The sequence below is a fragment of the Maylandia zebra genome, linkage group LG17, assembly GCF_041146795.1.
Source record: "Maylandia zebra isolate NMK-2024a linkage group LG17, Mzebra_GT3a, whole genome shotgun sequence".
Taxonomy (NCBI): Eukaryota; Metazoa; Chordata; class Actinopteri; order Cichliformes; family Cichlidae; genus Maylandia; species Maylandia zebra.
This window is the reverse complement of record NC_135183.1, coordinates 2,778,671-2,791,418: the sequence shown is the minus strand read 5'-3', so window position 1 is coordinate 2,791,418 and position 12,748 is coordinate 2,778,671. Positions and strand designations below refer to the sequence as shown.

Here is a 12,748-nt window from a genome sequence, read left to right as displayed (position 1 = left end):
TGGAAGATGGTCACTTATGTCGTTAATCAGGAGTCCACTTACAGTCTTATTTTCAATGTCATTTGCAAAAATGTTGTCTATGAGAGTTGCACAATGTGATGTAATCCTGGTAGGTCTAGTAATTTTAGGGAATAGATTCATACAGTGCATTGTGTTTATAAATTCCTCAGTGGTTTTATGTTTATTTGGGTTTAGCAAATCAATATTGAAGTCTCCACAAATGAAAACTTTTTTGCGAGCTATTTCAATAAATGTTTCTTCTATCCAGTCTTTAAATGTCTCAATACTACTACCTGGAGCTCTGTATATACAGCTAATGATTACATTTTTACTTTTTTCTTTACAAATTTCAACTGTAATACATTCTAGTACATTATCAATCACCATCGTCATCTTTTCCACCACATTAAATTTCAAGGATTTGTCCACATACAAGGCCACTCCTCCTCCTCCTTTGTTTCGCCTAGTTATAAATGTGAATTCATAACCCTCCAGTTCAAAGTCTGTTCCTTTTTCCATATTGATCCAAGTTTCTGATATTATGGTAAATTGATAATGACATACTGCTTATGAGCAGCATACAGTGACTTTTTTACATTCAAAGATTTTAAAAAGAGTGGATATGTTAAAGAAAATTCCAAATGCCTTGTTTTCAGTTTAGAGGAAGGGTAGGTTTATTGCTAAGAACAATATTGGGATAATTAACTGCCAAATTTTGAGTCACTTAGTAATGGATTTAGTGAATAAGTCTTTTCAGTTTCAGAGGCTTAGCAAACTGTATTAACAAGGGATTCCACATTCATTATTACAGAGAGAAAAACAAAATCATTCTTATACGTCCTTGGTGACAGAGGCGAAAAAACAAGTTCCCTTTTAACAGAAAGAAACCTCCAGCAGCACCAGGCTCAGCGAGGGCAGGCATCTGCTGTGACTAGTTAAGGGAAAGTAAAGAGAGAAAGGACTGTCAGAATATAAAGTAATATCTTATTTAGTAAATTTAGTATGAACATTTTGGCAGAACTGCTTTTTATTTTTGGGCACAAACTTTCCAAAAAATCTCGGCATTTCTTCTGGAGAGAAAACACTTGCATTTAAGTTTTGATGAGAGCAAACCTGACCTGGCTTCTAGCTAAAATATGATCAATTGAAATATTTTTTGAGCTGGATTAAGGTGCACATGTGCTTACACAAATACAAAATACATTACTAAAGTAAGATATTTTCTATCATTTGAATTTCTGATTTTTATGTAATCTACTATCCAACCCTGTGAATTACTATCTCCAATTCCATATTTGAAACAATTATGCAATTGCTATTATTGAATAAATATTTTACCAGTGATTTCTGGTTTTCCCCAAAGAAACAGAGAGAGACCCATGTAGACTCACAGAACAGCTTTGTTTGTGATTTCAATTTACCATCCAGAATCCCAGTTTGATAAGACGTTCGTCTGTTGATAGTGTCAATAGTTGGCTTTGTTTGTCTTTGTCTTATATGTCTTTAGTTTAGCTTTACTTCCTGTCACTAACACAATCAGTTATGCCTGCTTGATCTGTTTCCTTCAAAAGAGGGGAAATATCCCAGAGAAGCGAATGAACAAAGGAGCAAAGAAGCAAACAGCTAAATTTATATAACAATGGAAGTCAAAAGTAGGTGGCCATGGTGGGTAGGGCTTTGATAGTGGCACAGACAGTGGAGGTGGGCAGCAGTTTTCCACTCCAGTGGCAGTGGCAGCCTACAGAAGCTGGGCGACATCAGCAGAAAAAGAAGACTAGTCAGTTGGCTCTATGGCGCCACCTGTTGTCATCTTCTCTCTGCTCTGATTCCCAAATGTGGTCAAACATTAATATATAGTTTTTTTATACACAAGTACTTGGAGAAACAAAGGTTTCTGGGGCAATGTGCTCATTTAAAGGCACACAGGGCTAAGGGCTCAGTTCATTCTGGTAAAAAAAAAAAACAACTTTGATTCAAAACCAAAGCTTTTGTCTAATGATATTGGTCTGTTGAAGGCTCACACAAAAAATCCTTCCCAGTTAAGGCCTCAGTTGCACAGACCTAGAGACCAGTTGGCCTGGCAACCCATTGTTTCCATGGAAGATGCTGTCTTCTTGCCAAGTCATCCATGCACCGGTGGTGGAGCCTTGCTGCGGCAATACTGGACACCGGCCGTTAAGAATCCTCGTTTATAGAGCAACAAAGTCCACATTTTAGGAGGCGAGAGCAGAAGGGGGTGGCAGAGCAGGGCAGCCACGAACCAGAAGGTTGGTGGTTCGATCCCAGGCCAAATATCCTTGGGCAAGATACTAACCCCATGTTGCTCTCCGATGCATCCATCGGAGTATGAATGTTAGAAAGAGCACTTAAGTGACCTCTAGCTATGACCGTACAATGACTGTAGCATATGTTTAAATGTTCCATATATTCCTCAAGACGGTCAAACAAATCTTGATAAAACGTATAAATATTGCCTGGGTGCCGACATCTATAAAATTCCACAGTGGTATATATTTGTGCAACTGACAGTTTGATTGAACACTTGAGAACTTAAGACTCATGTTTTGTGTTTAGTATTCAGTTTGAGGGGGATTTCAGTTGAACAACCCTTTTTCAGATGAAGTAAAGTAAGTAAGTAAAGTTTATTTATTAAGCGCTTTTGATAGACAGGTAGTCACAAAGCGCTGCATACAGATTAAAATAAACAGTACGATAAATAGCAAAATGCACAATATACACAACATAGAGTGTTATGGTTCAAAATATTGGGGATGGAGACAAGAGAAAAACCACAATAACAACACTGGTCCGGTCGGGTCGAGTCAAACGATGATTTTAATGATCACACACGTGGGAGATGGACACTGTATGCAGACAGCCTCAGATCTCAAAATGGTGGAGGATTACTCAAACTCTTATAGCCTCTGGTGCCCCCACCTTATCATAAAAGCCTAAACATTCACATGCTTTTCTCTCACACGGCGCCTAAGCTACGACCTTGGCTCCCCGTTTATCTGCTCCTGCTGAGTTGGGGCAGAAAACTCCAGCATGTTCCGTTCTCTTCTAATCAGACAAATAAGGCGATGACTTTCTGCAAACAATATTTCTTATAACATCATAAAACAATATCATTCATCCACAATAAATCAGCAGTCTAATGTAATGCAAATCAGTTTAACGAATGCAATAGTTATCAGCTTCTTCTAATTCAGGAAAATAATGCAAACTAAAACTACATAATAATTCACAATCTTTAGTTAGGGGTATAACATGTCATAAAATAATATTATAATCTAACAAGAGTTTAAATGTAGATTAAAAATATAAAAATGTAAAAAGCCAAACCAAACGTAGTTGTAGAGGTAGACTGTTCCACAGCCTTGGTGCCACAGACTGAAAGGCTCTGTCCCCTTTCGTCTTCAGACGTGTTCTGGGAGCAACCAACAAACTCTGAGTCTGTGAGCGGAGACGGCGAACAGTAGTGTATTTTGTGAGAAGCTTGGATAAATAATCTGGGGCTTGGCCATTTAGTGCTCTGTACGTTAAAACAAAAATTTTAAAACAAATTCTAAAATCTATTGGGAGCCAATGTAAAGAACATAAAATAGGAGTGATGTGAGCTCGCTTGCTAGAGCGAGTTAGTAGTCTGGCTGCTGCGTTTTGTATAGCTTGGAGTCGAGAAAGAGATGATTTATCCAAGCTGGTAAACAGGGAATTACAATAATCTAAACGCGATGACACAAATGCATGGACAATTTTTTCCAGTTCAGCTAAGGAGACCATATGTCGCAATTTAGAAATATTCCTTAAATGAAAGAAACAGGAACGAGACAGAGATTTTACGTGTGAGTCAAGGCCCAGAGAAGAGTCAAATATTACTCCAAGATTTCAAATATTTGGCTTAGCAGAAGAACAGAAAGGGGCAAGAACCGGACTGATTTTAGAATATAGATCAGGAGGAGCGATGATCATGGTCTCTGTCTTGTTCATGTTTAAAACAAGGTAATTTTAGAAAGCCAGTCAGAAACCTGAGTTAAGCACTGGACTAGGGTGGACAGCCTATCCAGCTGATGAGGCTTAAAGGACATATACAGCTGAATGTCATCGGCATAGAAATGATAAGACAGGTCACTAAAAGACTGAATAATGCCAGCTAAAGGAAGCATATAAAAAGAAAATAATAATGGACCCAAAACTGAACCCTGTTTGATTATTTAACCATGGTGTGCAGGAACTAACAGTGCAATGACTAGTTTTGAAAGGAGCAACCTGATTAAGAATGGCAAGACAGTGTTCATTAAAAGAATTAATAAGGATGTCAACCTCGTCAGAAGAAGGTTTAAAATTAAAAAGAGAAGAAAACTTTAAAATGACAGAGTCATCAATAAAGCGCCTGCGCCTAATAAAACTTTGGGGAAGAGACTCTGAATTGAACAATACATTAAAAAAGACTGACTTATGATCGCTAAAAGAAACATCATTTAAGTTCATGTGGTCAAGGGAAACACCACAGGTGTAGACAAAGTCCAGAGTATGCCCAGCTGTGTGAGTAGGACCTGATACATGTTGAACAAAATTAAAAGAGTCCATAATGCTCAGGAACTCCTTAGTGGTACTATTTGATGAGTCCTCTGCATGAATGTTGAAGTCACCAACAATGATGACCTCGCCCAGTTTAATCGTGGAAGTTAAAAATTCTTGTAGGTCTTTTTTTTTTCTTTTTTCTGCCTGTCCCATTTGGTTCTTTAGCCATCAGATTTGTTGTCTGAAGACCAACAAGGATACCCAATGGATTTACTTTGCCAAATGGATCATCGTGGCATTGCCGTATTGGTCCATTTGGTCGATCTTTGTTTTTATTATTTATTATATTTTATTTTCAGATGTTACAGACGGGACAGACATGAAAAATTCTTGTAGGTCTGACAGAAAAGCTGCAGCAGACCCAGGTGAACGATAAATTAAAATGCCGTATATGGGCTGTTCTCGTCCAATTTTTATCATAATCATCTCAAAAGAGTTGTAACAGCTTGAGGAGATCATCTGGCATAAGAATGTCTTTTTGAAAATTACCGCTGTTCCACCCCCTCGTCCAGATATCCAAGGCACACAGAGAAATGAACAGTCAGTGGGACACAGCTCTAAAAGATGTGAGACTTCATTCTCACGCTGCCACGTCTCAGAGATAAACATAAAATCAAGCTTCTCCGCACAGAGCAAGTCATTTAAGATATAAGACTTGTTGGCAATTGAGCGCGCATTAATTAACATCCATTTAACGCTGCGACCCACCGGGACAGGGGTAGAGTTTCCAGGAACAGAGTTCGTACTATGCGGTAAGCTGTGCAGCAAAACAGGGTTCCTGCCGCGATGAGGCATTGCTTTCCATACTTTTAGGTGGAAACTTGGGTGGTAAACACAGTGGGTTGTGGGGATTAATCCAGCTCTGACAAGTCTCAGGCGGATCTTACCGCTAGCAGCCCAGGAATAAAGCCCCCGAAGATCTGCCTCTTTCCGAAGACGACGGAGCAGGACAACAAAGCCGGCTCTCTTCCCCCGCTTCCTCCGACGAGGCCTCTGAAGCAAAATTGAGCTAACCGGCAAGAGTGGAGGTGAACCGGGTGCTGCGTCGCGCTCAAGCGGTGGTGGGAAAACAACGTCGTATCGTTGACTCTGAAAGTTATCCATAGCAGATTTGATCGCCAGTAACGCATGGCGATCATAAATCCGAAGGGAGATGACATCGGACAAAACTGTAGCAAGAACACTTGCATAACATATGAAGTAAACAAACACACGGACGGAGGCAGCGGCACAGCCAAACACAGGCGCCATCTTGCTTCTTGGGACAACAACAGTAATGAAAAAATCACACAAAATATGACTCTTTTTTTTTTTTAATAGTTGTTAACTTAAAATGGCACCAAATAGTATACCCCCAAAGCAAACCTTTCGGTATGCCAACATTTCTTCAGCTATTTTCAGGGCAGGGTCGGATGATGATGAGCTACAATAAAATGCATCATGGCCTCAATTCAATTCAATTCAATTTTATTTATATAGCGCCAAATCAGACCTCAATACTTGAAATGTGCAATTCACTTTATCCCCTTCGTATATTTTATTTATATTGTCTCTGTATTTATATATATGTGTGTGTGTGTGTGTGTGTATATATATATATATATATAATATTCTGTAACTCTGTAACTTCTGTCGGTACTGTGCTTTTTTGGAAATCGAATTTCCCAGAGGAACCCACCCGAGGGATTAATAAAGTTCTATCTAATCTAATCTAATCTAATCTAAATCAAAACAAAAGTCGCCTCAAGGCACTTCATAGATACAGAGAAAAACCCAACAATCATATGACCCCCTTTGAGCAAGCACTTTGGCGACAGTGGGAAGGAAAAACTCCCTTTTAACAGGAAGAAACCTCCGGCAGAACCAGGCTCAGGGAGGGGCGGCCATCTGCTGCGACCGGTTGGGGTGAGAGAAGGAAGACAGGATAAAGACATGCTGTGGAAGAGAGACAGAGGTTAATAACAGATATACACTACATTTTCATCAATGACATTTTTCATAAAGCAAGCCTACAAAAGCCTATATGTCATGGTCCTGGGTCATTTTGACCCAGTGTTCTTAGTTTTCCTGTAGTTTTGTATTTTGTTCCTTATGTCCATTGGATTGGTTGGTTTGGTATTTGGATTCCCCCTGTGTCCATGTTTTTATTGTGGTGTTTGTTCTGGTACCGTGTTCCCATCCTTTGTGTTCTGTGTTCTCCTCATCCCCCCATATTCATCCTTCTTCTCTGCCTCTCTCTCTCTGTGCTCATCTCTGTGTACTGTGTTGTGTTTAAGGTCCACATCTTGGTGTCAGTATTTTCAGTTTCGTGTCCTCCCTGCTCGCTAATTGTCTTCAGCTGTGTTCCCCGTGTGTTCCCACTTCCCTCATTACCTTCTGTGTATTTATGTCAGAGTGTCCCTTTGTTCTGTGTTGCGTCGTCCCTCTAGGTTGTGTGCATTTACCGTGTCTTCCCAGCGCCTCAGCTTTAGTTGCTCCCAGGTTAGTTATTGTATGGCTTCTTATGTTCCTGTTAATAAAGACCTGCCTTTGAGGTCATCACCGTGTGTCTAGAGCTGTGTATTTGGGTCCTCTCTTGCCTTCACACAGCCGCCGCTTGACACTATATTTAGATGAAGGTCAGATGGAGGTCTCAGACTGCTTGCTGCTGGATTGGAAAAGAAAACACCAAAAAAGAGCCACGTGACAGCAACTGCAACATTGCTACTAAATTTGAAAAGTGACTTGTTGATGACTTGTGATGTGTTGGAGCTTTTGCTCCATAACCTTTTAGTTCATGGTGCGCAGAAATCATTTGAGCCACATGTGATTCCGAAGATCCTCCAGGGTGAAGCGGTCCTTGTAGTGCTTCCTCAGACACCCCGTCAAAAAATCCCTGCATTCTTTACAGAAATGAAATACTCTTGTTAAAGTTATCCACAAAGTTATTTCACCTTTCTTATATCAACAGCCCTTTTGGCAGAAATCTTACTGTTTGAAATGTCAGCTAAAATCGGTGGGTTTTGGTTGATGATCTTGTAGTCGCAGTCAAATGGTAACTTGTTGTGTAACAGCTGGTACATCACAACACCCAGCTGCCAGGCTGTAGTATATTCTGCAGAGCAGAAGCCGTACATGAACCACTCTGGACTATTGTAGATCCTGGTTCCTAAAACACAAAGATAAGAAGAATTAATGGGGAGGGAACATGATGTGGAGACAGTTCATGACAGCACAACGCTGTGGCTGAAAACATACCTGCGTTCCTCCTGAACCTTTGTCCCGGAGTAAACGTGACTCCACAGCCAAAATCGATGTATCGCACTCGGGGTTCCTCCGAAGATGTTTCAATTAGAATGTTGTGTGGTTTAATATCTCGGTGGAAAACCCCCTTGTTATCCATCGTAATGGCTGCGTCAACTAGTTGCTTCATTATGACCTAAAAGAAAGGAAGCCATATTTGGAGCACAGGACATTCTCTATGAAAAACTGCTGTAAGCTCCAAATGCTCGTCACTTACCTTAACATGTGTCTCTGACAGAGGTTTATCTGTAGTTTTGAGGTAATTGTCTAAGTCCATGCAATTTTCTGGTTTCTCAAAAACCATAATAAGCTCATCTTCCAGATCAAACCAGTCAAGTAGAAGTGGGGTTATACTGCTTTCCGTATCGTGTGGTCCAGCCCCAACTTGTATCAGTAGCGCCACCTCCAGGGGAACATCAGTACTTTTCCCATTCCAATCCTTCAGAAGGAAAGTTACTTCAGGTCAGTATTCAGAATTTCAACAAAAGTAGCTATCAGCGTACAGACAGTTTTGAAATAGTCACAAAATGACCTGATCTTTAAAAAGCATTCTTTCCACTGAAACATGTCAGTTTAAACAATAAGGTGACCCACTGTTCATAGAATTCGACCATATTTCCTGACGATTTCACACACAACTGTGAGACCAGTCTGGTTCATGCACGGAGGAAATATGTGCCTTATGCTTGATGCCTGAGAAGGCCTGAAATAATATAAATACCTGCTGGAATAAGAAAAGACGCTTACCATTGTTGTGCGCGCAAGTCTGCGCTGTTGAACATGTTTGATTGCCACCTGCATTAAAGACATTTTCTGGGTTAGAGAAGTACAAACAGGAATAAACTGAAGATCTGTGAAATGCAAATGTAAGAAGCCATACTGGAAAACTGTCTTTTATGCGTATTCCAGAAAACACGGTGGCAAAGCCTCCATGACCCAGCACCTCCAGCTCTTGATATTTTTCCAGGAAGTCTTCTGCAGACACACAGGAAAAACATACAGGTTATGACTTGTTACACAGAAAACAGCTGGCACAGTCCTATAGAGCTTTGCTATAACATTTCTATTAATTGGTAAATAGCAGCTACATTTTAGCAGATTAGTAGGTAGGTAACGTCATTACTGCCCAGAGTGTCTCTTATTGTCGATTGGTCCCACAGGAATCAAACCCAATCTCAAACCCCAGGACAAATTCTAAAGGATCTTGTGATCCAGCTCAGAAATATTGCCATTATCTTACCTTTTCTGTCAGTGCCGGATATCCTCGGTGAGTCACATGTTTCAGAGGGTTCCTGGGTGGGACTCTCCTCTGGGCTCGTTGTCCTGCTTTTTTTGCTGGATGGTCCCTCAGATTCGTCACTAGTGCTCTTCCGTTTGTTGCTCCTCTTAATTATACTAGAGTCGCTTGAAGGCACTATGAGAAGGCCAACTAAAATGGAAAAAGTAGTTTGACTTTAAGCATTTTCAGTCCAACTCTGTGTCAACTGCTTTCTACTGACTTTCTAAGGTCTGGCAATCGTGCATTAAAGCAATAACTGCACACTGAAAATCAACACAAAGAAGGCTAAATGAACCAACTACAAAGTTAAAGACCGTTAAGTACACAGTTAAAGTCACAAAATAAACTACATAGCCAAGATAATGTCACAGCTAAAACAGGTCTTATCACTTACATTTCAAACTGGATTCCCCAGAAACAAAGTGGCTGGGACCCGGTTTTGGACCTCCACTGCTTTTGCTTTTTTTGGGGGATTTGTCCAGTCTTTCAGGTAAGTCCCTTCTCTTTCTTCCCTCTATTCTTCCATCTGGAGTCATCTTCACCAGTGTGGAGATGCAAGGCTCTGTTTGGTGTCCTGAAATCAACAAAAGATGATTTTGTTTAAGTCAAATTCAGTTGCCTCAAATAAAAACCCAGAAGCATGCATAATTACCATATGAATCCCATTTGACTTACCTAGAGGGTTATTCAGATCCACAGGACGTGGTGCAGTATAAGTTGGCCAAGACTTTGACATTGTGTGATTCATTTAGGTTAATTTAGTTTCAGGATTTCACTCTTCACTCTGCAAAGATGCAATGAGCTGTGTGTGAGAACTATGATCTTTAGTGTCTTATAACAATGTCTTATAACAACGAGGTGATGACATCACAAGATTTTGGAATTCTTGGTTTCCATAGCTACAGAACATCAGCCTGGGCTAGGCAGTAGTTTCTGGTGAAGGCAAAGTTCTGTAAAGATTTATTTAGGGGTGCAATATTGCAAAAACTGTAGCGCAGCTGCATAAATGCATGTTTATAGAGGGCTGCTTCAAGGTGGGAACTGTGCTTCTACAACAAAGGCCATAAAACTAGTTAGGAACAAGCAATGGATATTATAGATAATATTGTAGCTATTATACCAACAAGAAGGACTCTCTTTGGGCAGCATTTACTTGTAAGGCAGTAGTGAAGGCTAATGGATAGCTTTGCAGGCTAAAAGCTAGCAGCACAGGTTAAGTCAAAATTCACTTGATTTCAGTTTTATTTACAGCACCAAATCACAAAAACAGTTGCCTAAAGGTGCTGGAATGTGTTGACTGATCTATAAATCGTATCTGTGCGCATTATTGTGACTAGTTACTCACTAAATGTATGAGCAGTATTGGATGTAATGCATAATAAAATTATGCGTTACTGTGATGAGGTTATATTTTTCAAGGTTCAAAGGCTATAGAAAGAAAGCACGTGTAGCCCAGTGAATTTGAACTTCCACAGTTATTCTTTTTCCTTTCCTGCCTAATGTATTTTCTTATAATTTCTCAATAATTTATTTGCTCTGTTTTACCTAACCTCCGACTGTCTTGGTGAGTGTTGTGGAAGTTAGTATTGTTAGCTGATGTAACAAGCATGGTACCTGCTTCCCAACTCTATCGGTGTGGGGTTTTTTTTCTTTTTTTCTTTAACCGCTGGTTGTTCATATTTATGTTCCACTTGTATACCTCATCTGTTTGTATGTTGTATACTCACTGATTGTTCAATAAAGTTCTTGTTAAAAATACACACATATATATATATATATTAGGGGTGCAACAATACACAAAATTCACGGTTCGGTTCGATACTTTGGTGTCACGGTTCGATATTTTTTCGATACAAAAAAAATGTTCATGCCTTTTTAATTTGTCATTTATTAAAATTATAAATATATATTTTAACTCAAAAGTACAGTTTTTAAATTTAACCCTAACCCTTGTGCGTGTTTTTTATTTTGACAGCGAATGCGCACCTGCGGACCACTTATGTGCAGCCCTGGTTATTTAGCTCATCATATCGCAGCCACAGAAATTCTTTTGTCCATGAAACCATAAAGCTGCACTTTCTTTTTGCCTTATAGTCTGATTTGTCATAACTTCTCCGTTTTGTGGTAAGCTTTTCTTTGGCTGTCACTTCTTCACCCTGACCTGTCTTATTTGGCTCAGCAGAACTAAAATATATATCCTGCTGCTTTTACACACGCACTCACATAACGCTCAGCGATTCTCTGCGCGATCAACCTCTCACATGTTTAAGCTGCAGGAGATTTCACTTGTCATGTTTGCATAGTAAGCTAACGATTGATAAGACGATGTCAGAGGAATTGGTGCACAAATTATCATCACTCACCAATCAGTGCTGTCGCTCTCTATACACAGTTCGTGCGATTGCAAAGTGAAAGCAAAAAACAAGCGCAAATTCAAACGCGATTTCAATATGTCACATATTGACAGTATATAAGTATTGTCTTGAGCACTGTTAGTGCCAACATATATAAATGGCAAAATAAAATAAAAATACTTCATGAATATCTCATAATTGTATATATTTGTGCATTTGAGCTGAGCATTGAGCGGGGACTTTTCACTATCGATCGATTATGATCAATGACAGTGAACCTGAGCACCTCCCCTACCTTTGGTGTGCGCTCACGCAGCTTGTAGAAAAAGTTTAGTGTGGAAGAAGTGGAGAAGGTGGAGCTGAAAAGCTGACATAAAACAATTAAAACTAAAAATGGGTGCAGCAAAATGTGTCGATTTAACCGCCATGTTAGCTGTCAGTGCTGCTGCACCAGCAGCAAGCGGTAACAACTAGTGACAACCAGTGAGAACCAGCAACAACCGGTAACCAAGCCTCACAGTCAAATATTGTTTGAAACAGATACTTGGATTTCAAATAATTTAGAACTGATAGTACCATTTATGTGATGCTCCTCTTCTATCCAAATCACCTGAAAGGCAACAAAAAAGATTCTCTATCCCTGGTGATTGCTGCAACCAGCAGCACAGCAGTGAAAAAAAAGCAGTGATCATTTGTATGTAAACAACACATGAGTTATTGGATGTGATCGCTACAGGTTATCACATCCAATATGGCAACAGCTCTTGAGCAATGTGTGCATGACATGACAAAGGTTAATAAGAGGCCTAACATTGTAGAGGGAAGCCAAAGTGTTTGAGGAGAACTCGGAAAGACACAGGCCATCACCATGGACTCAACCAAAAAGGATGAATGCATGTTGTGTGCATGCTGCATACCTATGTGTTCAAAGTAAAACGTGTGTACTGAACAGAGCATTTGCCATCCAGAAGCATTTATTGTATTTGTAATCATGCTTTTGTATCATATTTTATGAAGTCTTGTAATATGTCTGCTAACACTGACAGGTTTGAAACACCAACATCATTGTTTATGTCAATATAAAAATGTCACCAGTCATTTACAGCTGATTACAATGTGAGACTGACACAAAAACCTCTGAATCAGTAAGAATTCCCTTAAAATCTGAGCCCCGGCTCCGGCAGTCTCAGTCGTTGTGTCCTTGGGCAAGCCACTTCACACTTCACCCGTTGCCTACTGGTGGTGGTCA

General features: G+C 39.9%; 1 protein-coding gene across 4 annotated transcripts; it reads right to left on the bottom strand.

Annotated features, from left to right (window-relative positions):
• Nucleotides 1–5,617: 5,617 nt before the first annotated feature.
• LOC143413297 (serine/threonine-protein kinase pim-2-like) lies at nt 5,618–11,837 on the bottom strand. Of its 4 annotated transcripts, none has more exons than XR_013093928.1 (10): nt 9,821–10,767; nt 9,540–9,719; nt 9,107–9,295; nt 8,747–8,841; nt 8,614–8,661; nt 8,084–8,305; nt 7,822–8,002; nt 7,556–7,732; nt 7,029–7,466; nt 5,618–5,673 (listed from the first exon to the last, which is right to left on the bottom strand). XR_013093928.1 is itself a non-coding variant. In XM_076876094.1 (10 exons), the coding sequence occupies exons 2-10, from the start codon at nt 9,891–9,893 to the stop codon at nt 7,375–7,377; spliced, it is 1,257 nt and encodes a 418-aa protein (XP_076732209.1). In that variant the 5' UTR covers nt 9,894–9,929; nt 11,795–11,837; the 3' UTR covers nt 6,245–7,374. The 4 variants fall into 4 exon arrangements, 2 of the variants coding, with proteins under 2 accessions (XP_076732209.1, XP_076732208.1); XR_013093927.1 differs by lacking the exon at nt 5,618–5,673 and adding an exon at nt 6,244–6,519; XM_076876094.1 differs by lacking the exon at nt 5,618–5,673 and adding an exon at nt 11,795–11,837 and having other exon boundaries at nt 6,245–7,466; nt 9,821–9,929.
• Between the last annotated feature and the right edge of the window lie 911 nt (nt 11,838–12,748).